This window comes from Paramormyrops kingsleyae, chromosome 13 (assembly GCF_048594095.1).
Source record: "Paramormyrops kingsleyae isolate MSU_618 chromosome 13, PKINGS_0.4, whole genome shotgun sequence".
Lineage (NCBI taxonomy): Eukaryota > Metazoa > Chordata > Actinopteri > Osteoglossiformes > Mormyridae > Paramormyrops > Paramormyrops kingsleyae.
Window position 1 is genome coordinate 24085634 of NC_132809.1, and position 25328 is coordinate 24110961.

Here is a 25328-nt window from a genome sequence, read left to right on the forward strand (position 1 = left end):
TTTTGAGGTTCCTGGTCTCTATGTGAATGAGTGTTTTGAGCTTCCCATTCTCCATATAAATGTGGTTGTTGAGGTTCCCAGTCTTTTTGGTGTATGAGGCAGTTGGTCTCTCTGTTTCCTCATATGACTCCATGTGTTATCTGCTCTCCTCACCCCTGTAGGGCTTCTTCAGGAGAAGTCAGCAGAGTAATGCTGCATATTCCTGCCCCCGGCAGAAGAACTGTCTGATTGACCGAACCAGCCGCAACCGATGCCAGCACTGCCGCTTGCAGAAGTGCCTGGCAGTGGGCATGTCACGGGATGGTACGTATGGCAGTGTTAGTGAGTGCAGGGGGGTGGTGTTGGGGTTAGGGTTAGGGTTAGGTTTAGGGTTAGGTGAATCTGAATGGGGATGTACCTGAAACTAAATGAATATTTTGATTCATTTACAATTTCTAAAGGTTTCAGTGGAATGATGAGTTGCCATTGAACTTGGTTTATGAGGGCAAGATTAGCACAGTTTTTAATGTCAGACTGTATCTGAATATAGCCCAAGCTTCCTGTGACTTTCAAATAACTTGTAGGGAATATGTGTTGCATTTTTTGTAGCATTTCATTAGCTTGCAGTATCCTTTTGTCCCTGTATGATATAAATCTCCTCATCCATGTGTCTCTGTGCCTCCCATGCATAGCCGTGAAGTTTGGCCGCATGTCCAAGAAGCAGCGCGACAGCCTGTATGCGGAGGTGCAGAAACACCGGCTGCAGCAACAGCAGCGGGACCACCAGCAGCAGCCCGGCGAGGCTGAGCCGCTCACGCCGCCGCCCGCCTACGGCCTGTCCGCCAGCGGGCTCACCGAGCTGCAGGACGACCTCGGAGGCTACATGGACGGTCACACGCCAGATGGCGGCAAGCCGGACTCTGCCGTCGGCACATTCTATCTGGACATCCAGCCCTCGCCGGACCAGTCTGGCCTGGACATCAACGGCATCAAACCTGAGCCCATCTGCGACTACGCCCAGGGTTCCGGATTCTTCCCCTACTGCTCCTTCACCAACGGGGATACCTCTCCCACAGTGTCCATGGCAGAGCTCGGTGAGGGGATGGGCACAACCTGGGAGTGAAAGATTTGCTTTAAAGGGCAGGGGATGGGAGGCTGGTCCCATCTTCGAGGTTCATTACAGCTCCATTTTTCAGAATTACCAATCAGGCCAATCAGAATACAGCAGACATCAGGAAAAAACATATGTAAATCCACCTATGAATCCTACTTATCCAGTACAGGTATCCCAGGAAGCATGAGACGTGAAGCAGTAGATTCCCAGAGCATGATTCCAATCCATTGCAGAGCATACAGTCACATGCACATGCAGAATGGATCCAGAGAGACAAATTCACCTAAGCACATATTTGTGGAGTGAGGGAGCAAACTGGAGTAGCCAGAGGAAAGCCAGAGGAAAGCCACATGAGCACAGCAATCCTAGAGGTGTGAGGCTACCATGCTACCAGCTGAGCCACTGTGCAACCCTCCTTATAAATCCATATGCAATAAAAAATTGTTGCAGTCTGCATACTGTATAAATGCACAGATGATAAAGTTATAATGTATACATTTTTCTGATAAAAAAACTCGAACGTTAATTTAATATAAAAATTAAGTCAGACAATCATAAAATTTGTATGTATTTCTGGGTTCGCATTGAATGACCTTTCATCCCTTCAGTACCATTGTCATCTTCTCCGCCTCCTCCTCCCTCCCCTTTGTCATCACTTCCTTCAATTCTTGACAGCCTTCTCTGCCGTGAACTTTGCGGAGGCGGTTAACGGAAATGTCAGAGACCACCTTCTGGTTAAAGTGCCAGTAGGGAGTGACATTCCGGCAGACTACAGTCCCCCGTCTTGATGCACGCTTTGCGGCGCTGACTTTTACGACCACTGTCACTGCAGAGCACCTGGCCCAGAACATTGGCAAGTCCCACGTGGAGACGTGCCAGTACCTGCGGGAGGAGCTCCAACAGATGAGCTGGCAGGCCTTTCTCCAGGAAGAGGTGGAGAGCTACCAGAACAAGGTATGGGGCACGCAGCCATCATCCTGTTAGAGCGAGGCATACATCACCTGTACCTGCTCACCCGTTGGCGGGATTCTTATGGTAACCTCTATGTTCCTCACCAGCCCCGGGAGGTCATGTGGCAGCTGTGTGCCATCAAAATAACAGAGGCCATCCAGTATGTGGTGGAGTTCGCCAAGCGCATTGATGGCTTCATGGAGTTGTGTCAGAATGATCAAATCGTACTTCTAAAAGCAGGTATGTTGGTCTCTTTCTGTTGCCTCGGGTACAGGACAAAGTGAAAGCAGGCCTTCCTGACCAGATGGTCAGTGTTTCTCATCATTACATCAGGGTTCAAGTCATCCTAAGCATTAGATCATGCTTTCAGATATTCCTCACCACTACTTCAGGGTTCCCCATCAGATGAACAGATCTTCCTCATGATTCAATCAGGGTTCCAGACCTTCGTCATAATTAAGTCAGGGTTCCCCATCATTAGTTTCAAGTTTTATTGTCATACGTTTTCAGGGAACACGGTGAAATTTTTGTGATCTTCCTTAACATTAAGTCAGGGTTTCCCATCAGAAGGTTCGACCTTCCTCATGATTAGATTGGGGTACTAGACCTTCCTCATCACTACAGAATGTTAGATCTTCCACCTCAGTAAGTTAGTTTCCCATCAGAGCGTCAGATCTAATTGGTCAGTTTGGGGCTGTCTGACTAGTTTAAACCTTTATACCTGTACAGTGGAATTAAATAGAATTGACTCTCTGCATCGCCGTTTGAAACGCTGATTAAGTTTCCCTTATGATTCCTTTTGCCATTGCTGGAATCTGCAAGCTCAGCATTATTCTAGATCAGCAACAGTGGGAACAGGAGAGCCACGAGCTGCTCCCTGTACAGTTTCATGTCTCCATCACTATTTTCTGCACCAGCTGGGGTCTTTTCAAACAGACAAATTGCTCCCCGCGGCACGGCCAGGCAAACAGACTCGCGTCTCCCAGTGGGATTCAAACTCTCTGTTTGCCTCCATTTCATTTGTGTTGCAAGCACCAGTATTAAGGGGAATTAACTGCTGAAACTACTGGAAAGCATAGTACTGCCATACATAAGCTACACTGCTCTTACTCCATGCTGGCAAGGCCAAGTTATTATATTCTTTGTCTCACTATTACATATTTACAATAAATGTTAGCTGTGCTTCTCATGCATATCCACATGGCAGAAATGATTAACGAACCTCAGACTAGTTACCTCCCTCAAAGGGCTCCTTCTGAGGCTTCATTTTGGTTCTAGCCATGCACATCCAGAACCACATACAGCAATAACACCTGGGTTCGCACAGTTGAGCTCAGTTTTATGATGTGCATTAGACACGCTTTTAAATGAAGACCGAACATACTGAAGGCGTGTTTATTTAACAAATGAAAACTTGTGTTAATATTGGGTCACATGTGTTGCATTGGGTAAGAGCTGGCTCCGTGACATCAGTGTTAATGATTTCCGTCCAGCGTGGAGTGGGGAGATGAGGCAGTCTGGAGAAGCTGACACAGCAGGCAGTGTGTTCTGTCTGAGCGGGTCGGGGGGGTATGCAGCAGGGAGAGGCCTGACGAAGGAGAGGGTGCTGTGTCCTTTTCCGGCAGGATCTCTGGAGGTCGTGTTCGTCAGGATGTGCCGTGCCTTCGACTCTCAGAACAACGCAGTTTACTTTGACGGGAAGTACGCAGGGCCAGATGTCTTTAAATCATTAGGTGAGTGTAATCGAATGTAATCCATGGGGTGGCGGGAGACTTCCTATAACTCGTGGCCCCATAGGTGTGTGTGTGTGTGTCTGTGTGTGTGTGTGTGTGTGTGTGTCTGTGTGTGTGTGTGTGTGTGTGTGTGTGTGTGTGTGTGTGAGTGAGTGAGAGAGAGAGAGAGAGAGAGCGGGTATACCTTACCTTATGGGGACACAATGTCCCCACAACATGATGAATACCCGGTCTCCTGGTCCCCATAAGAGAAAACTCATTTTGATAGACATCTATGACTGCAATGAAAAAACTAAAAATGCAAAAATTTGCTTGGTTACTTATGGTTATGGTTAGGGCTGGGTAGGGGTTAAGGTTGTCATAGTTAGCGTTAGCATTTTTGTCATAGAAATGAATGAGCGGTCCCCATAAAGATATGTTTACGTGACGTGTGTGTGTGCGTGTGCGTTTATGTTTATGTATGGAGCGTGACTAATCAGCATCATTAGATTTCCAGACGAGCACAGAGACGGCCCCAAATGTGTTTTCAGCATGCAGATGTTGTCGTATTTGCCCTTGCATCGCTACATGTGGGATAGATAAAACATTAAGAGACTCTTAAATACACTGGAATTACAGGAATAAACAAAAATTCACAACCACGTACGGACTGTATTATAAAATATCATTCATTTTATGCCACATATGCAGTGTAAACATACATATGGAAATATTTGTGATAGCAGAGAAAGAATCCTCATAATCAAGACAAAATTATAGGCACGAACAAACGTATTTAGGTAACCCTGAAGGTTTCTCTTGCCCGCACCAAGATGTGTGTCATTGTGCGTCTGCTGTTTCTCCGTGCATGTATGCATTTGCTGTTTTTCATCAGCTGGAGGTTTCTTTGATGAGAGCTTCAATGAGCTAAAACAGTTTTCTAAGGGGACCCTGCCCGTGTCTACCAGTAGCTCGTCATTAGGTCTAACAAGGCCGGGACCTCCCCACATTACCTCAAATCCGATTAGATTAGAAGAATTTGGTAGTAGACCATCATAGGCCGCCAGCTGGGGCTCTGGGGTGAAATCAAGCAGAAATGCAACATCCCGCCTCACCTCACTTCTCTGCATCCACCCCCACCAGGCTGCGACGACCTGATTGGCTCTGTCTTCGAGTTCGGGAAGAACTTGTGCGCTGTGCATCTGTCCGAGGATGAGATCGCCTTGTTCTCAGCATTTGTGCTGATGTCTGCAGGTGCGTCCGTGCTCTTCCATCAGTGGGCCGGGGTTTGGGGTTAGTCCGTGGTCCTCAAAGTCCTTTGAGGAACCTTCACCCAACCTGCTCGTCTTTGTCAAATGCATATCCGTGTCTTTGTGATCTGTTGCTTAGACCAGATTGCGCTGGGAGGTTCAGAGATTACCTCCTTTTGTTGTCCGTCTTGCGGGTTGCACTGTGTGACCCTCTGGCTTTCCATAGATCGATCCTGGCTTCAGGAGAAGGTCAAGGTGGAGAAACTGCAGCAGAAGATCCAACTGGCACTTCAGCACGTCCTGCAGAAAAACCAGCGAGAGGATGGTATTCTCACAAAGGTAGAAACCTACAGCATTGGACCCCGACCCTGCTCCTTCAGAAGCTATGTCCAACTGGATTTAAGTCAGCTGTATATGCTGGTTCAGCTTCATAATCTATATTCTAAAATCTATATTGAAGGACAGCTGTCCATTACGGCGATTTTAGATGGATATGTGACTTTGAAGCTAACATACCACAGTAACTATTCAATCACACCTCTGCAGGTGTGACATCCTGATGTCCTAATTCTGTAGAAAAGGCGACAAGCTTTTCTTTGGTGATTATGTTTGTGTAAGCCACTGAAACCGATAATTAGTGGTGGAAAATCAACAGGAGATAAATGCTCTACCATTATCATTGTCTCTGACATACATATGCACATGCTATAGATGTGCAGACATATTAAAGAATTGCAGCGTAGATGCAGCATGTGTGTATACATGCAGATATGGATTCAACAGGGAATTCAGTTCTCTCACAGTCACGTCACAGCACTGTCGATAATGTTGGGGAGGTTATGAAATCATCACACTTGATGTGACATACTGTGACATTGACTGCACTAGTAACGCCTCTAGGAATTTGGCAGAATACAGGTCAGCTACAGAGGCCAGATACATTTTTCTGCAATGAATGGGAGCGACAGTTCTTTGGAGAGGTAGTTCAAACATATGCAGACTATACATCACGCCTAGATTCTGAAGTCCGGAACTGGCTCTATGTTGCAGTCATGAATGTGAGTCTGTGAGCTTCATTCTGTCCAGAACTGACTCTCTTCTGCTTCTCTTCGCAGTTGATATGCAAAGTGTCCACTCTGCGAGCGCTGTGCAGCCGGCATACAGAGAAGCTGATGGCTTTCAAAGCAATATACCCGGACATCGTGCGCACACACTTCCCTCCCCTGTATAAGGAGCTGTTTGGCTCGGACTTTGAGCAGGCGGCACCGGTGGATGGGTAGCCGTGCCGCTGCGCTGAGGAACGTGAGCGGGCCAGAGCCGGAGCAATCTGAGACGCGTCACCGTAGCCGTGGATTTCGGGACAGTCCACTCGCTGCACACTCGGGGGGGTGGGGGGGGGGGCTTCTTCTCTTTTGGTTTGTCTTGTTGTCATTTTTCGTTTTTTTCTTCTTCAGTTATAAAGCGGTGTGGGGTCCTTGTCATGGGCAGTCTTTGGAGGTGTCTTGTTCAGGGTGAACTCCAACCTCTCCTGCATATACTTCTGGGGCAATTTTTTTTATTTTTTACCCATGTTACTGTCTTCAGAGCGTTGAAGAATTCCCCTCAATCAAACGTCTGGAGCAACTGCGATCCCGGCCAGCCCATCTTTTCTCCAACAGCCCTTAATTTATCCCGTTTTCATCAAAACAAAACAATCCCAGCTATGCTGTTTGACGAGTCCATTGTGAATCCTTCGGCTTGTACCACTCCCAAAAGACAGAGGGGATTCTTCTAAGCCAAACTGTGGACCCAGTGGGGACTCGAGGGCTTGTTGAGCTCCACGTATATCCTGGGGATCCCCAAGCCACTTATACTCTTATATGGTAAGTGTCTATAAGGCTGACTCATCGTCACACGAAAAGGGGGCAAAATGCAGGAAAAGGATCGTTCACCGGCGCAGACGCGAAAGGCACCTTTACGTGGACAATCATGAAATTCTGTCCGTTCTGGTCAAATGCAAAGACTTAAGATGTCAAAGAGTCCATCCTTCATTGTGACACAGTGAAACCATGTAAGTTCATAGGCTGTAAGTTCCTCCATGAAGAAGTATCCTGCAGAAATTCAGCATACTGACATAACGGTGCAGTTCCACCTGTTTCATAATGTACTACAGGGTATACGGTCTTAAGTACTTACTTAAATACAAAAAGGTAATATTTATAGAATCTATTTTAAATAAGATATTAGTAGGTAGAATATTCTTAATTGTTGAATTGATAAGGCACTTTTTGCACCTTTATTTTATTTAAGACTTGTGTAAAACCTTGTAGTGTGTTGCATGTGCACAAGAAATACAGTCTTAACCACATCCATGGACATCAGCTGTGGGAGGGATGGGTGCTGTCAGAGCTCTAGGTGTGGGGGGGTTGCTAAGGTTAGCTACCACTGGCACTGCCAGGAACAAATTTCACTGCTAACTCATTGTTCTTTCTCTAGAAGTCACCTGTCATTGGTTCCTCTTACTGAGGATGACTGTTGAAGTGTCTGTAGGGAATAGACACTTCATCAGGGTGAAATCTCACAACTGACCGAGGCCTGGTGCTGGGTTTACCGTAGGAAACCTTGGTCTTTAGATCACTGCAGATTACTATGGCTCATTTACAAGCTTTGTCCATCCATAAATATAGCACTTCTTTACAGAGGAGACCCGGTAATGGACACACAAATACACACTTTAACCAACATGGGAATCATTATGAGAAAACAATCCCACAAACTCTGCACACAGACACGTGTTCATACATGCTCATTAGTAAGATCTGTAACACGCAATCAAGAGACCAGAGATCGCGCCAGGATGTGTCATGGCGAATCTGTCTTACCAGAAAGAAGAGTGATTTTCTGCCGATTTTTTTTATTTCAATTACTTATTTATTGCAATACTAGGGTTTTAACTGAGGTCTATAGAAGGAAGTGCTTATTTCAGCTTAATGCTGCCTGTGAATGCCATATGCAGCTCAAAATCGCCATCTAGTGGCTAAGAAGGGGAGGTCTCCTTGAACACATTTCCCACAGGCTACTAAACCCTAAGATCAAAAGAAGAGGGAATTTGCAGTGGTAACCCTTGTGGCAACCAACAGTCCCAGACTATTTCAGACCGTCAGCTGATCCTTACAGGTTTTTTTTCCCCCCTATCCATTCACTGTGTGTGTGTACAGCTGTGTATATGTAACTGCTTCTGTACAGTAAGTTCTGAATTGTTGATTACGTTTCATTTTGGACAGGATGTTAGAAAAAAAACTTACATATTCAAAGCCTCATCTGGAAGTGAAACTATTTTTGTAACCCATAACGAATTGCATGTTAGAGACAACAAGTGGCACTTAGAAAATTCCTGCAATAATTCCTGTGCGTTATCTGTGAAAAAAAGAAACAATGCAATTATATTGCAAGACAATGATAGACAAAACTACCTTTTTAATTACCATTTCTTCTTTTTTTGGAAGTCTCTTGGGCCGTCTTTGTATCTCCACGTACCATCATTGTCTTTTTTTATTCTGCATTTTTTTTTCCTGCATAGAAAATTCTGGTGTTTTGACATTCCAAGAAGTCGATGGAGTCTGGGGTTGTAGGAATATGGCAGGCCTCTTTAGCGGTGTATCTGGGTGTGATTAGGGTGTGGTTTTATTGAGCATCAGAAGGGCAGGCTTTGCTTGTCTTTGTTCCTCTGCAGCAGTGCAATATGTATGTGGCAGGACACAGTTTGATGTGTACCGTTACCCCTCAGGGTCTGCATGGGTTAGCTTAGTCTATCCTTTCTTGTGTGAAATTTTTTTTGTTTTGTTTTGTTTTGTTTTGTTCTTATTTCATTTAAGGATGTCAGCTGACAGTCCAGTCAGATTTCCAACAAGAGGAATTCATTTCAAATCTTGCCTTCATTTGCTAAATGTAGTACAGTCGTCTGAGGCATAGAGTCGTACTTAAGTAATTTTTTTAACTCAAACAGAAGGGTGCAAAATAAATTTGCCGTTCTCAGCACACTGGTATTAAGAGCCAGATGTGGATTATCTGTCTCCTTATATGGGCAACAGACGCCTAGACCTACAGGGAACATAAAGTCAACGTACAGTTTCCATCAGTTTTTTCCTTTCTCATCACTTTACTTGTTTTTGCAATATAATTTGCCTCCGTGACAAATATAAACCCAGACATTCACTACATTTCACTCCAACATATTTGCCGAGAAAACCAAATCATTTTTTTTTAATATGTTGAAAGAAAAATGTTTACTTGGGCTGGGATAAGAAGCAATACTAAACTATGCTCAGAATCTATATGTTTTTATAATAATTCTGTTTAATTAATTTGCCGGCTACAGCCCAAGACAGGTAGAGTGCATGTTAAATAATGCCAGTTGCAGAATTTAGAGAGGAGACTCTCATCCTTAAAGCAGATGTGAGCCTGAAGCCAGTCATGCTGTTTAGTCTGAGATGATGTGAAGTGAGAGCTCAGGGAGAAACCAGTGAAGGACCCTTAGGCAGGTAACGTCAAGCGTAATGAATTTCTGCCCCGATATGCGATTTCAGCGTGAATTATCGCCATGATTGCATGATTTCCTACATGCAGCCCAATCTCATTTTAATATTGCTTGTACAAGGTTCAGATGAATCTCGGGAATGAGAACTGGAAATTCGAGAATTGTCTTTTTTTTTCCATTGTACAATCTTTTTTTAACCTGTAGTGAAGAATGCATTCCGTCTAGAAAACACGATTGTTACAATAGTGTTTTAAGTCAGACATCACTGCACTGTTATTTGCTGCTGTTGAGAGTATACTTTGAAAGTATTGTACATCACTATAGTTTAATGCAAATTCTAAACTCAATTTGTCAGTCGTTAGTCAGTGAAGTCCTGATTGGATATATAATTAAAGCCAAATTGCTGTATAGTATTAATTCTAATAATTATTTTAAAATATTTTTAATAATTATTGTTACAACTTTAAAAGTACAACAATACTCTGAAACTGAATTATATAATCCCTTTTTACTGACTGTATTCTGAACATTGTGTCTGTGTAGGTCACATGACTTAGGAAGGTGATTAGGATGAACTTCTATCTGAGGGTTTTGCAATGTTGTAAAGATTATTTTCAGATAAGAGGCTTGAAGCTAAATTTAATTTGTGTCTTATGAAGAAATAAAGCTTTTTCCTGGTTTCCTAAATGAACCTTAGCAATCCGCTTGGTGAGTTAAAACTTTGTGCCAAATAGTTTCGCTACGCTTAACCAACTGACATGTTTAACCCATTACAGTATTTTAAGACGGGTACAGTAGTTGCTGCAGTGAAGTCTTGTTCTACACTCCGCTACCCATCACATGGCCTCAGCCAACCAGTGATACTTTGTTAATTGATTATAAGGGAGAGAACCTCCAGCTCAATATTTAGCTTCCTCCCATTCCCAGTAGGTGGCGTCTGTTGTGTTCATTTGAGATATGACTGTGGCAGAATTATAAGCAATATTATTTTTAATAGCCTAAAGAGGTCTTTTAATGACAACAGTGGAAGTGAGAATTTCCCATGGTATGACCAAATGTAGGGCCTTGCTTCAGGTCATGACCCTTCCCTGGCATGACATCTGCTCAGCCTGTGTTTCTAACTGTGTATGTTCCACTTCCACTTTGGCTCTTTTTCTGTGGTAGAAGAAGCTCAGCTATTAAAATATAGGCAGTCAGGGTTTTTAAAATAAAATATTGTAGGATTAATATATCTTTCTGTGTTTTGTACTGCCATGGATGAATATTGATGTCACAGGACAATGTCATCATAGGATGATTAGGAATGACTAACTGGACAGCAGTGAGAGGTGAACGAGTCACTGCTGGTGTGGTTTGTGTTGTGTCACAGAGAAACTCCTGCACATGGAGCAGACACTGATCACCGGCCGCAAACACTCTCTAGTCCAGCACGTCTCACATTCTCCGTTTTTTTTTTTTTTTTACGTAAGGACCACAGGCCGTACTAGACCCGGTTCCGGCAGGCTTCAGCCAACCCATTTTTTGCCCCCCGACAACCTGCCGTTCCATATTTTTTCAGATTGAAAGTGACAACCCTACTGGGGGCTGAGCCCCATAAGAGTCACATGCTAGAATCACCTCTGGTAAGGACTCTTCTCTGGGGTCACTGGTTTGTCTGCATGTGTGTGTGTTTGCGTACAAGATGACCACAAGACAGCCCCAGACAAGGCTTTAATGATTGATGGAAGACAGGGTCATGCGCTGAGTTGTGTATTTGATTTAATTTAAAAAGAAATGTCCACCTGTCCCATAGCATTCTTCATTTCAATCTCTCTGTTGTTGTTTTTTTTTTTCTCCAAAGTACAGCAAGCCAAGTCACGAGAAAAATAAATTTCATTTTTGGAAATAACAAGGAAAAAAAATTTAGCCATAAAGGAATGTCAAGCAATAATGTAAATGTTTTATTACTATTAATTTGTGCAGTTTGTAGACATCAGCATGTAAATACAATCTGTTATGTATCACCTTTATTTTGTGATTACGTTGTTTATCATCTGTATATTTGACCAGTTCTGTTCCTTTTTTGAGAACGAAGAACTTCAGAAGGCCTGTATATGTCATTGTTTTTTCTCTATATATCCCTTTTCTGAATTTATTTCACAATATTTAATGTTATTATTGATCGCGTGTATAGAGGTAACTTTATAACTTCTTTCTGTATAGGTAAGGAGAAGATATGGCTATAAAACCCTACTCAGTATGAATGTTTATCTGTTTATTAAATACATCATGCTGTACAATATCCATTTTAATATACTACTCTTGTTTAGAGTGAGTTTGATAGAGCTAGGGTATGGTGGCTTTTCCTTTGTGTTAATCTAATGTGTGGTGCTAGCTGAGTTACTTTTGTGAACAGATCCTTAAGTCCTAGACTAGGCCGCCCATTCGTCCATTTATTTTATTGAGTATTGATGCGTTGTTTATATTAGGGCTAAATAATGATAATGATAATAATGATAAACATGATTAATGGTAATGAAAGTACAATTACTATAATACCCAACAAGTACCTGTATCAGAGTGCTAGTTTTGGGACAATACACTTTTTTCTCTTCTTACTTTAAGATTATTAGCAAAAGCAGTATCATTCTATGAAAAGGCAGAATCAGAATTATGTGTGTCTACAGTTTTAGGCAAAAAGATATGCATTGATTTTTGTGGCTAAAAAGTTCACTCTTCTTAAAGCCCTTTCAGTGGGGGTCTGGGTGTCCTGTGACCACTGATTTTTAAAGGACATACTGATTCTTGAGTATTGTAATATACACATATAAAACTATAATTTTTTGCCAGTTTCAGACAAAATTTGCTTGCAATAATGTACATAACACTGAGTACCTGACTCTGTGATGTATGATTCATAAATTATATTTGTTTTTTTTCAGCTTCTCTGGAAAATGTTAAATCATTTGCGCACACTGGTCAAATCTTTAAAAAAAAAAAATGTATTTTTTCACAATTTGTCGTATATGTTTTCCATGTTTGTATAACTGCAGATAACCTAAAAAGACCATTGAAAACAAACTGTTCTCTCAAACGATATGCTGTATAGGAGGCTGGACATTAAAGGTAATCCAAAATTAATAAAATAAAAAAACACATTATTAACCAGATCAGGAATATAAACAACTTAACTCAAATATATTTGGTATTGCATTACAGATTGTATATTAAGTTTTTGTCCATTTTCACATGGAAATCAATCGACAATCCATTTTATGTTTCTGTTGTTAAATGTTTCTTATTTTTAATTCAGGAAATCATCCAATGCATTGCAATTCCAATGTGTGTGCTGAGAATTTGTACATGTGTGGCTCACGCCGTTTTCCCAGAAACACCATTTTTTTGTTAAATGTACGATCAAGTCGGTGCATTTCAAACTAGAGCAGCACAAATTGAGAAAACGGAGAGCCGGAATAGGTTTTTATCTCACATTTGCTACTGATGTTGAAATGGGGACAAATTAACATGGACATTTTTAATCTGGCTCTTCTGAGTTTTCTCTAGGAGTAATCTCTACAAAATGCTTGTTCACCTCTTGTCAGATTCTTAAAAAAAAAACAAACAAAAAATAAGTATTTTGATTCATTTTGTAAATAAAGCTGTAAAGAAAATAAGAAATTTAATGTTGTCTTTTAAATACTTTTCATTCTAATATGAATGTTGTTATATTGTACTTAGAAACTGTACCTTTAATATCACCTTTATTAAAAGTGCATCTAACACATCGATTTTAGATGTGTTTCATGTGCTGAAAATCCCATAATAAAAAATGCAACCTGGTTCTTGACTTATTTCTTCATGTTACTGGTGTCTTACTCCCATTTAAAAGTAGTAGTATCCCACTAGTATCTGTGCATGTAAACTGACCTGCACTGCCGTGTAAATATTATCATGGAAATTTGTGTATTATTTTTTTTTTTGGATGTCTTCATCCATATTGAGGATTTTTGCGGATTAGACAGCAGTCTATGTCCCTGGAGTAATTGGGGTTAAGTGATATTATTGCCGTGCCTGCCACAGGATTTCAGCCGGCAAACTTCTAATCACACTGCAAGCTGAATAGGGAGCTCCTTGACTTCAGCCTGGAATCACAACTGCCAGCCCTAATGCATGCATCCATCCATCCATCCATCCATCCACTTTCTGCCACTTATCCAGGGGCGGATCGTGGGGACAGCAGTGTGAGCAGGGATGCCCAGATCTCCCTCTCACCAGCCACCTCCTCCAGCTCCTCTGGTGCCCCGGGGCCTGCTCCCAGTTGGACATGCCCAAAACACCCCCCTAGGATGGAGTCCAGGAGGAATCCTAGAAAAATGACAGCTCCAATGATGTAGGATAATAAACAGAATGAGATACAGAGGATCTTGTTGTTCATCATGTCATTCGGGTCTCACTGATTTAATACAATCGCATATTTTCCTAGTTATTCCTACACAGCAGTGGGATTTTGAGTTGAACATCTGACAGCATCTTATTGTGTGATTCTATGGTGCCAAATAAATACCAGCCAATAAGAAAGATAGTACAGCTGGAGGGGCTGAGCCATCTCTGAGAGTCTTTCTGCTGTGTTATCAGCATGCCAGCTAGTGATCTAGCAGGTTCTATTTCTTGCCTGGGGCTGGACTTAGCAGTGATGAAGGAGAGTAGCGTAATAGGAAATGAAACTCTACTATTGGAGACATCCAGACAAACTGAGCCACTGAGTGAGACATTATACTGAGAGTGTGAGGACACTGAGTGAGACATTATACTGAGAGCGTGAGGACACTGAGTGAGACATTATACTGAGAGGCTGAGGACACTGAGTGAGACATTATACTGAGAGTGAGGACACTGAGTGAGACATTATACTGAGAGTGTGAGGACACTGAGTGAGACATTATACTGAGAGGCTGAGGACACTGAGTGAGACATTATACTGAGAGTGTGAGGACACTGAGTGAGACATTATACTGAGAGCGTGAGGACACTGAGTGAGACATTATACTGAGAGTCTGAGGACACTGAGTGAGACATTATACTGAGAGGCTGAGGACACTGAGTGAGACATTATACTGAGAGGCTGAGGACACTGAGTGAGACATTATACTGAGAGTGTGAGGACACTGAGTGAGACATTATACTGAGTGTGAGGACACTGAGTGAGACATTATACTGAGAGTGTGAGGACACTGAGTGAGACATTATACTGAGAGTGTGAGGACACTGAGTGAGACATTATACTGAGAGTGTGAGGACACTGAGTGAGACATTATACTGAGAGTGTGAGGACACTGAGTGACCTGGTTCACATGTAAATGTAGGCTGGAAAATTAGCAGTGCTCCAACTTTGAGGGCCGTGATTTGAATAGCCCACCCCCCCCCCCCATGTTCTGTGTGCCTTTTACACATGTAATTTGGTTAATGACCTTTAATTACTGGCCCAGTGAGAAATGGCAGGTAGGTAACCAGCAGGAGCTGGAAATCTGAGTGTGAAGAAAGCTCTTCATCAATTTAATTTAACACTGAGGGCTTATTTATTAATTCTTACTGCTACACTCTTGTAACATTCTTGATTAATTAAATCACACTTAAATCATGGTCTATTATTTTAATTATTTTTCTGCAAATTTCCTTATTCATTTAACATAACTTGTTTGAACATAATTTAGTCATATACAGTATGTGTTTCTCTAGGGCTTCTAAAGCCCTGTCAAAATAAATTCATTAAGTTAACATACTTGCTATAAAAAATACAAATTGTATAGTTTCTAGGTTTACTTAAGGTAATATTTACAGGGCAGCAACCTTTTGTGTCAGACCAGTCTTTTAATATACGCTGGAAGAAGTGGAATAAGATCTTAATCTGGAAACGAATGCAAAATTTTAAAAAGCTGTAAATATTGTTATTGTTATATATTCAAAAAATTGTATATATTATCATGTGCAATAATGTTTGTCTACAGCTTTATCTATTTTTCCTACACAGTCTAGGCCTGATGCGTGTTTTGTGGGACAACGACAAAGCAAAGACACACAAAATAATGTCCATTCAGTCTGTAGTTCATGCATGTTTAACTAAAAAGCATTAGTAACTTTTGCTAAGAAAGTGTATTGCTCAAAACACCACGAGCCATTTGTTCACTGAAGATGTTCCAGTTGCCAAAGAGTTAAATCAAATGAACATCTACTTTATCAGTGTTTTGGCTTTAAGGGGGTTAATTGCCCCACTGGAGTGCAAAGTGTACTTCACAAAACTTTAGTGGAAAACCTGACTGGTGAGGTGAATTACACTCTTCCACACTGACAAAATTAGTGCTTAATCCTTCAAGTCCGAACTACCATGCAATGCTTAGGAAACCCGTCGTCCTGAAATTCACCAGCACAGATATCACTGACACTTTCGCTCTACTGGCCCTTGATGCAGCCTCAACTGCGGCAGCGTGTCCCCCACCCTTAACATAGTGCCGCTCAGGACTGAGGAATGTTCCGGTAAAGCTGCAGATGTTCCGCCATGTGGGAAATGACTCCAGTGAGATGGGAGAGACTGTCTTCTCAGATAAACCCACTCCAAGTGAGAAGAACATCTCTCCTTCGTAAGAAAGAAATGCAAAAATCTCAGCTATTACACATCTATCTATCAGTGTCTCTCCCTTGGTTTTCATCTGTGATAATTTGTTTCAGTGTGCTAGGGTTCATCATTTTTGACACTGCAAAATGTATTTATTCATAAATTTTCTGTACAAGTTTCCTGACTCAGACTTCAATCAACCCTACCCATTCTCCATCCAGAATTTCACTGTTTGTCCAAAATCTAAACAAACCTAATTTTTATTCACTAATATTTGCCATATATATTGGTTACATCAAGGTAATGCTTGTGGCCATTTTCTGAAATGCTTGTAACTTTCTAAGATCCTATGATACAATTCCGCTTGAAACTGGAGCTGAAACGATACACCACGGATAACCACAGGAGCTCCAGGATAAAAATGGAAACATAAACTTGTGGTTTGCCTTGTTGTCAGTATAAATTCCTACAGATCATTGTCAGCATGAATTCCTAAAGATATTTAAAAGGATAAAAAATGTCTTTCTCAGATGTTTGTATCTCTGATACTAGTCACAAAGTGGTACATCCTGTCTACTGAACTCTGGACTGAGAGACAGAGTATATTTAAAAGGAAGTGATGTAATTTAAGGCATCACGCTCAGACCTGCTGAATGCTCAGACATAGATGGGTGTGTCAAGGGAAGACAAACGGACCCTCCCTAGATGAAAGGTAGTATTTACTGTTTTATAGTGATTCAATGGTCTTTTTTCATACCACACACACCCAGAAACATGATACTCAGTGAGACATGGTACTGAGAGTGTGAGGACACTGAGTGAGACATTATACTGAGTGTGAGGACACTGAGTGAGACATTATACTGAGTGTGAGGACACTGAGTGAGACATTATACTGAGAGTGTGAGGACACTGAGTGAGACATTATACTGAGTGTGAGGACACTGAGTGAGACATTATACTGAGAGTGTGAGGACACTGAGTGAGACATTATACTGAGTGTGAGGACACTGAGTGAGACATTATACTGAGAGTGTGAGGACACTGAGTGAGACATTATACTGAGTGTGAGGACACTGAGTGAGACATTATACTGAGAGTGTGAGGACACTGAGTGAGACATTATACTGAGTGTGAGGACACTGAGTGAGACATTATACTGAGTGTGAGGACATGGAGTGAGACGTTATACTGAGAGCGTGAGGACACTGAGTGAGACATTATACTGAGTGTGTGAGGACACTGAGTGAGACATTATACTGAGAGTGTGAGGACACTGAGTGAGACATTATACTGAGAGTGTGAGGACACTGAGTGAGACATTATACTGAGTGTGAGGACACTGAGTGAGACATTATACTGAGAGTGTGAGGACACTGAGTGAGACATTATACTGAGAGTGTGAGGACACTGAGTGAGACATTATACTGAGTGTGAGGACTCTGAGTGAGACATTATACTGAGTGTGAGGACACTGAGTGAGACATTATACTGAGAGTGTGAGGACACTGAGTGAGGCATTATACTGAGAGTGTGAGGACACTGAGTGAGACATTATACTGAGAGTGTGAGGACACTGAGTGAGGCATTATACTGAGAGTGTGAGGACACTGAGTGAGACATTATACTGAGTGTGAGGACACTGAGTGAGACATTATACTGAGTGTGAGGACACTGAGTGAGACATTATACTGAGAGTGTGAGGACACTGAGTGAGGCATTATACTGAGAGTGTGAGGACACTGAGTGAGACATTATACTGAGTGTGAGGACACTGAGTGAGACATTATACTGAGTGTGAGGACACTGAGTGAGGCATTATACTGAGAGTGTGAGGACACTGAGTGAGACATTATACTGAGTGTGAGGACACTGAGTGAGACATTATACTGAGTGTGAGGACACTGAGTGAGACATTATACTGAGAGTGTGAGGACACTGAGTGACACATTATACTGAGAGTGTGAGGATACTGAGTGAGACATTATACTGAGAGTGTGAGGACACTGAGTGAGACATTATACTGAGAGTGTGAGGACGCTGAGTGAGACATTATACTGAGTGTGAGGACACTGAGTGAGACATTATACTGAGTGTGAGGACACTGAGTGAGACATTATACTGAGTGTGAGGACACTGAGTGAGACATTATACTGAGAGTGTGAGGACACTGAGTGAGACATTATACTGAGAGTGTGAGGACACTGAGTGAGACATTATACTGAGTGTGAGGACACTGAGTGAGACATTATACTGAGTGTGAGGACTCTGAGTGAGACATTATACTGAGAGTGTGAGGACACTGAGTGAGACATTATACTGAGTGTGAGGACTCTGAGTGAGACATTATACTGAGTGTGAGGACACTGAGTGAGACATTATACTGAGAGTGTGAGGACACTGAGTGAGACATTATACTGAGAGTGTGAGGACACTGAGTGAGACATTATACTGAGTGTGAGGACACTGAGTGAGACATTATACTGAGAGTGTGAGTACACTGAGTGAGACATTATACTGAGAGTGTGAGTACACTGAGTGAGACATTATACTGAGAGTGTGAGGACACTGAGTGAGGCATTATACTGAGAGTGTGAGGACACTGAGTGAGACATTATACTGAGTGTGAGGACACTGAGTGAGACATTATACTGAGTGTGACGACACTGAGTGAGACATTATACTGAGAGTGTGAGGACACTGAGTGAGACATTATACTTAGAGTGTGAGGATACTGAGTGAGACATTATACTGAGAGTGTGAGGACACTGAGTGAGACATTATACTGAGAGTGTGAGGACACTGAGTGAGACATTATACTGAGAGTGTGAGGACACTGAGTGAGTCTGTGGAAGAGACATGTTAAGACAGAACATTCAATCAAATGCTATCCCCAGGACCATTTTGCACTGCGTAGCACTGTTCCTTAATGAAAGCTGTTCCTTTAAAGGAGCTGGACAGCAGAACTGGCATCTTCGTGTGAGAATCGCCAGGAGCACAAGGAAGGTGGGGTGATGATGGGGCCATGTGACCTCACTGTGAAAATGAATCTGAAGACTTTAGCACTTGGACTGTGTGAGTTATTTCCACTTTATTTCTGGTCCACTCCTGGCATGATGGTTACACTGTTGCAGCAACAGCAGCCCTGCCCAGGGGATGCCTTTTGCGTCAGAGAACGCAGATCATGCCCCCCCCCTCCCCCGGTCGCTCTTTTGTTCTTTAGTTCCATCATTTTCATGTTGGCACCTGAGCTTCATCAAGCCAGTGAGTGATTTCTTAAGTCATACTGTGACTCCTCACAGCTGACTCACTGAGCAAACATCATTATAAACTGCATTTCCAGACAACGGTGACATCATGAAGGTTCGCATTGCATTATCATTTATTCATTTAGCAGATGCTTTTATCCAAGCGACACACAATTCAGAAAGCTGCGTCCAAAAAACCATGGACTGGATTATTTCTGGACCTGAACTATACACCTGTTTTATTGCTTTAGAATTCTACATTTTAACTGTACTTGAGTGGAGGAAGCTATCTTGCTGACTCCTGGTTATTAGAGTGTTTTTTTGGATGAGCTACATACTAAGACATAGTAATGGGATATAGCACCGAATCAAGGCATCTTATTGATTAGTCCTGCCTTCTGGGACTGTACCAATTATAATATTCATAAGTATTATTCCTTTGTAGCCTATATCACTATAATTTTATAGTTTTATGTTTTATGGGCCGCATTTTGTTCGTCTTTCTTTTAGTTTATGTTCATGTGGTTTGCCAGTGTCAGACAGTCCATGTTTTTGCTTCCATCCATCTCCCTGCCAGACAGTCCACATTTACTGGGAGCTGGGAGGGAGCAAAAACCTGGCCTCCCAGCAAAAACGTGAATAATCCGGGGGGGTCACTGCAGACCAGGCTGAGAGACACCGGTACATTGTACATACTGTAAGTAGATGGCACTGCAGCAAAGATCCCAAGAGGGTGCTTTGTCTCGCGTTCTGTACTGTGGAGTTTTCAGTTGTGGATTTCAGTTTTGGAGACCATGGTGCAACTATTCAGACTATGATGGATAAAATAAATCAATGTAAGAGAAGCAGAGTTACTACTTGTAGTATGGCATAGAAAGAAACAGCCTTTTTGTAACAACGCTGCGGTGGAATTCAAGAAACTGCATAAGGTGGCTGAGAAAATTGTAAATTGTGCCAAACAGCAAATGCTATTTCAATGATGTAGAGCAGCTTAAGTCCAGGGATTCTGGACAATGGTGTAAGGCAGTAAAAAATTCGAGAGGTGATGAGAAGGGCAGAGAGGGAGGATCAGCAGCATAGCTACGCAAAAGGAATGCAAAGCCCTCAGCCTGCAGATTGCATCAGTATGGGGGGGGGGGGGGGGGGGGGGTATCAATCGTCCCAGCCCCAATACTGAGACAGTTAAAGGAAAACTTTCCCCACACCCTGCCACTGAATTGAGTGTCAGACAAATTAAGGCCCGTTTAAGGAGACTCAGTGACAGGAAGGCTGTAGTCCCTGTACTGAGTGACCTTAGTCCATTATCTGCACTACCGGTCCACATTTTTGGTCTCTCTCAACTCTCAGGGAATTGGGAGAAAGCAAAAATGTGGACTGTTTGCTGGCCCCCAAGGACTGGTTTGAGAAACACTGATCTGCACGATTCCAAAGTAGTTCTGCCCGTTCTTTGACATATTTCAGGCTTGAGCGTTTGTACAATCTTTGAAGGACTAACTAACAGAAGAACAGTTTCTCAAGAGGTTCGGTCTTGTTAAATCCCCTCAACATGGCTTTTTTTAATAACATGGCCACAAAATCTAAATGTTGTTCATAGTTAGCCATCAACACCAAAGCAAAACAAGTTGGTCATACCCCGTTTATTGATTCTTCATGGGCATATGACACCATTGACCAACTCCTGTTCGCTTAGTTTGGTATCACATGTGAGCTCTGGCTGACCTTCTCCCATTATCTTAATGGGAGATTGCAAATAGTGAAATGGGGTAACTGTAGGTCAAGCCTGCAGGAAAGATGGGCAGGTGAGCCACAGGGAGGCGCCACTGCAGTTTGGGAGGCACGACCAGGAATGAAGATGTGCTGAGATCATTAACAAAGACGTACCTGCACTCAGTGAAGTGTTGTTTAGATGACCAGCTCAAAGGCAGACAGAACAAGTTGTAGAACAGGGGTGTCAAGCTGCAGTCCTGGGGGGCCGGAGCCATGTGTAACTTAGTTCTTTCCCCGTTCCACCAGAAATGATTCAGCTCAAGAGCTGTGTGGTAATTAGCAGAAGGAGTTGAATCAGGTGTGTTAAATGAGGGGAAACCCAATAATGTGCAGGGCTCTGGCCCCCCAGGACTGCAGTCTGACACCCGTGTTGTAGAATGATGTGAACCTTTTATCAGTGTTATATCAGTTTAGTTTCAGATAGTGAAATTAAGAAAACAATGGGCTTGGTGTTACAATGATTGCTTCATGGTCTGTAAGAAATGCTATAGACCATTGTGATCATTGTGTACAGGTAACTTAATCAGAACAAATGAGCAGAAGTTAATGAATAAAAGCAGTAAAGGCTTGTAGGGTGGTAATACAAGATGCTTTTCTGTGATGGTGTGGCATACTTAAAGCATTTTATTTATTTTAAATTTGTATTCCTCTTTTAAAATCTTAAAGTAAGTAATTTAGAAGAGTAGTCATACACCAGTGGTGAAAACTGGAAACACTTCCAATTTTTAGAGATTGCAGAACTTTATTCAACTGTTGCTTCAGTTATTTATTTAATCACCAGATTTTACAAATACCAAAATAAAATAACAAAAATCCAGAGAAGAGGGTGAATAAGGTCTGTTACTGCCCCGTTTATTTTCCGAAAAAAGCAGCTATGATATGAATAAGACTGGCTACCCCTCATTTATTGGCTGGCTCAACATAATTATTTGTAGTTTGTTGTACCAGGAACCAAACTAATCGCTCTAGCTCAGCAGTTATATTTATGACATTCAGGTGCTGCAAGGATTTATGCTATTTCAACACTTTCAAGAGGATTTAATTTCCTAAGAAAATACCACCGTTCCCTTGCAAGTGTATCTGGGCAGTTTCAGTGTTTCATCTTGATGACCTACATTATCGTTTCACATGCAGCACCAAACAAATACGACCTGAGTCGTCCTGGATGTGTACAAGTCCCAGATCCTCAGATCAGCCTGTCGGGAAGTTTGCCGTGTTCCTGCTGCCGCACCCATATGAGAAATACCAATTCTGTGGAAGTTATGAAGGTTCAGGCTGCCCAGGGGCAGAAGAGCTGAGAGGAAAGGGGGAGACATGCCCCCCCCCCAATATTTAATATGGCTTAAATTGCCCCCCCCCCCCCAAAAAACATTTAAAAATAAACAAACAGACCTTTATATATATACATATAAATATATAAACTCACTGCCCACTGCACCTCCTTTAGCTTTCATTGCCCTCCTTTGCATTGTTATTCCATCATTCCTATACATTACATTAAAAAATTACATTTATTTTTTCCATTTTATTAAATTCAAACATATGGTTATGTCATATGAGTTTCTCAAAAACAGGACAACATAAAATATTCGAGATGGAGCTGCTGGCCCTAAGAGCTAAGTCTTCTGCTTCGGTGATTGTGAAATTGCTTTTAGCAACAAGACTTGGAGATGACATTATGATCAGTTTTTGTAAGCTGTGGAGGTAAACTTACTTCAAGTTATCTAAGACTGATAGACCAGATTATAAGCATAGTAACCAAGGATGTTAATTGTTGCCAACTGAGTGATTGTATGCTCCTGTGATGAAAGAAAGGTCAAAGTTGAGATATGGGTAGGGCCAGACTTTGTTAAGCAGCAGTTAGCTGTGATAAAGTTTAAGCGTCACTCTGTTAGTCACTGTGAGAAAAACTGGAATCAGGATTGGGCAATGTTTGACTCAAACTGGGTTACCATGACTACAAATGTTATACACATTGGAGAAACCAAATTATTGTAATACAACTACATGGTTGCCATCAGATATCTGGATATCATATACAAAATCCATTATTTTTTAGAATTATCTGATTTACCAGCCTGTAGCCCATTCTTTGGTTTGTATAGCCTACTCTGTACTGCCCTGTATTATACATTGTGTCAGACACTCTGCATTATGAAGTGGAATAATGATGTCACATCACCTCCAGGAAGGTGACAAAGACCTCCTTCCTGATCCGCAGTCACTCCATTCCCATTAGCAGTCCCAAATGCTGCTACTTTCATCCATCCTTCCATTTTTTGTAAAACCACTTGTCCTATTCAGGGTCACAGGGAGTCTGGAGCCTATGGGTACAAGGCAGGGAATAACCCAGGATGGGGCACCAACCCATCGCAGGCCCCACACACCATTCAAACTCCACACATGGAGCCGTGGCAGACTCAAACCCTGGTCCCAGAAGTCTGAGACAATAATGCTAAACACTGTGCCACCCCTGCTACGTTCATCATATTATGTGGCCTGCTGTTGATCTTGTTTGATGCTTTGCTGTTTTATTCAAGTACAGTAGGCAAACAGCCCAGTTCATTGCTTTAGACCAATAGGCCTAAATCTCTGTTTTGAGTGTCAAAAATGCCTTTGGGATCTTTATGATCATTTTTCTCATACCCTGTTCTCAAGGACAGGAAAGGGTTTGGCGATACAGACGTAGGAGAGGATATCAGCACTGCAATCTTTCAAGAGAAATAGGTGAGGAATTAGATGAGTCATGTTCTACGCAAACTTAATGTTAAGCCTTTTTAAGCTCTAGTGATCCACCTAAATTAGCTAGCTAACAGTAATTCATTGATTAGAATGAAACACAAAACTCTTTATTTTAAGTCTGTTTCTTCTGGAAATACATTTATGATTAATTATAATATAAGTTATACACTCACTACAAAATCGCCAAAGTTTCAATGTGTACATAATATAGTGAGTTAAATTACATTGTTTTGATTCTTTTTATTATACCTTTCCATCTGACCTCAGGGTTTCAACCTATAAATTCCTACAAGGACCAGCTACCCTCAAATGAGCTGGTCGTGCTGTTCCTCTTCAAAGCACATTCAGAAAATTATGCCCAAAGTACACATGCATTATGAATTAATTAACAGAGGAAACACCATCAAAAATGAACAAAACCCCCCAAAAAATGAGAAATGCCTCCTACTGTAAAAGATAATTGGAGGTCTTTAGGTGATCCTTGTGTTTAATCGAGTGTCGTTTACACTGACTACTCTTGAACCCTTTGTCAACACTGCTCTTCACACACTTGCACAGTGACAGTGATTATTCAACAGTGCTGCTGAGGCAATGAAGGGAGATGTTTCTTTGACATTATTCTTGGCTCTGCTCTTCAACAAACAACACACAAGGTGAAAGGCATTATCCACGTAATCCCATAAAGCAGCTGGTAGTGGATATGGAGGTCAGGACTCAGAAGTCAAAGACTGGCAGGTTTCATATCCCTGATATCCATAAACCCTGAGTCTCAGATTCAGTAAAGGCCTCCCTTAGAGAACCACTACTGTGTTGTTTGGTCGCTCTGTGGATAGCAATTTTCTTCACACTTCCAGGGACCCGCCTTTGTGTATGTTCTCTGTGACAGACTGGCATCATGCCCCGGGGATACCCCAGCCTTGTGCCCTTGTGTCTGGCATAGGCTCCAGACCCTGACCAGGATAAGCAGTTAGAAGGTGCATGGCTATGCAAAATATCTATGTACACAACTAATGTAAATCTCTTTGTATTAAAATTTTAGGTGAAAAGCTAAATCACAGAGGCAGGAGGAAAGACATCTTGACATCCATGAAACAATAAATTACAGTATTACAGAGAAAATGCTAGCAAATCCAGCTAAAGAACCAGTTATTTCTAATCATTATTAAGAGGCACTTTCATGCTATGTACATACAGAGGTCTCATGTATCAGAGACCGGTCACCTTTGCTGTCTTTCATTCTAGAAACGTCAATAAAAATCCAGTTAATCTCTTAAGCTTGGGCAAACAGCCCCCCTGATTTCAGTGACTTCCACTCTGCTTCAGCTCTTTTTGATCAACGTGGATTTCTTATAAAGATTGATGAATTCAGCAATGACCAGTGTAGGAGAAGAGGTCCCGCTTAGGCGGGGATCAGAGAGTGCAGTGAGAGCAGGCGGGTGTTGGGGGCAGGGCCTGATGCT

At 42.0% G+C, this 25328-nt stretch overlaps 1 protein-coding gene across 2 annotated transcripts in view; it reads left to right on the top strand.

The window, feature by feature from the left end:
- The window catches only part of LOC111843552 (nuclear receptor ROR-alpha A-like), a 207406-nt gene extending 194065 nt beyond the window's left edge, over nucleotides 1-13341 (top strand). For both annotated transcript variants that reach the window (XM_072698418.1, XM_072698419.1), the window contains 8 exons: nucleotides 162-303; nucleotides 672-1073; nucleotides 1926-2047; nucleotides 2152-2284; nucleotides 3670-3777; nucleotides 4900-5010; nucleotides 5233-5345; nucleotides 6122-13341. In XM_072698418.1, coding sequence (XP_072554519.1) covers nucleotides 162-303; nucleotides 672-1073; nucleotides 1926-2047; nucleotides 2152-2284; nucleotides 3670-3777; nucleotides 4900-5010; nucleotides 5233-5345; nucleotides 6122-6286 — 1296 coding nt within the window. In that variant the 3' untranslated portion in view covers nucleotides 6287-13341. The remainder of the gene's footprint in view (nucleotides 1-161; nucleotides 304-671; nucleotides 1074-1925; nucleotides 2048-2151; nucleotides 2285-3669; nucleotides 3778-4899; nucleotides 5011-5232; nucleotides 5346-6121) is intronic.
- Nucleotides 13342-25328: the final 11987 nt, after the last annotated feature.